Raw genomic sequence first — 235 nt, 5'->3', positions numbered from 1 at the left:
GCTTCAGGATCCAGAAGAATAAGGCTGATAATGAGGCTGGAAATGCTGCTATCGATTCTCTCCTCAATTATGAAACCATTAAGGTGGGTCACATGATAAACTGTACTGTCATTGCAACATTTGCAACATGCCCGACTAAAATCTACAACCCTGCTTTTTGTTTGTTTTCTAGCAACAAACGCTAAATTCTGACTTTTTTTTCCTCACAATTAAATTCTGACTTTTTTTTCCTCAC

At 37.4% G+C, this 235-nt stretch overlaps 1 protein-coding gene across 1 annotated transcript in view; it reads left to right on the top strand.

Moving 5' to 3' along the window:
• Positions 1-235, top strand: part of LOC107574865 (ATP-binding cassette sub-family B member 7, mitochondrial-like) — a 64,816-nt gene that overhangs the window by 34,586 nt on the left and 29,995 nt on the right. Inside the window, exon 7 of the mRNA XM_016261298.1 lies at positions 8-83. Within this exon, the coding sequence (XP_016116784.1) occupies positions 8-83 (76 nt within the window). The remainder of the gene's footprint in view (positions 1-7; positions 84-235) is intronic.

This window comes from Sinocyclocheilus grahami, unplaced genomic scaffold (genome assembly GCF_001515645.1).
Source record: "Sinocyclocheilus grahami isolate Dianchi unplaced genomic scaffold, SAMN03320097.WGS_v1.1 scaffold2366.1, whole genome shotgun sequence".
In the NCBI taxonomy this organism is placed as follows: Eukaryota; Metazoa; Chordata; class Actinopteri; order Cypriniformes; family Cyprinidae; genus Sinocyclocheilus; species Sinocyclocheilus grahami.
Note: the sequence above shows the minus strand (reverse complement) of the source record. Positions and strands in the feature narration are given on the sequence as shown.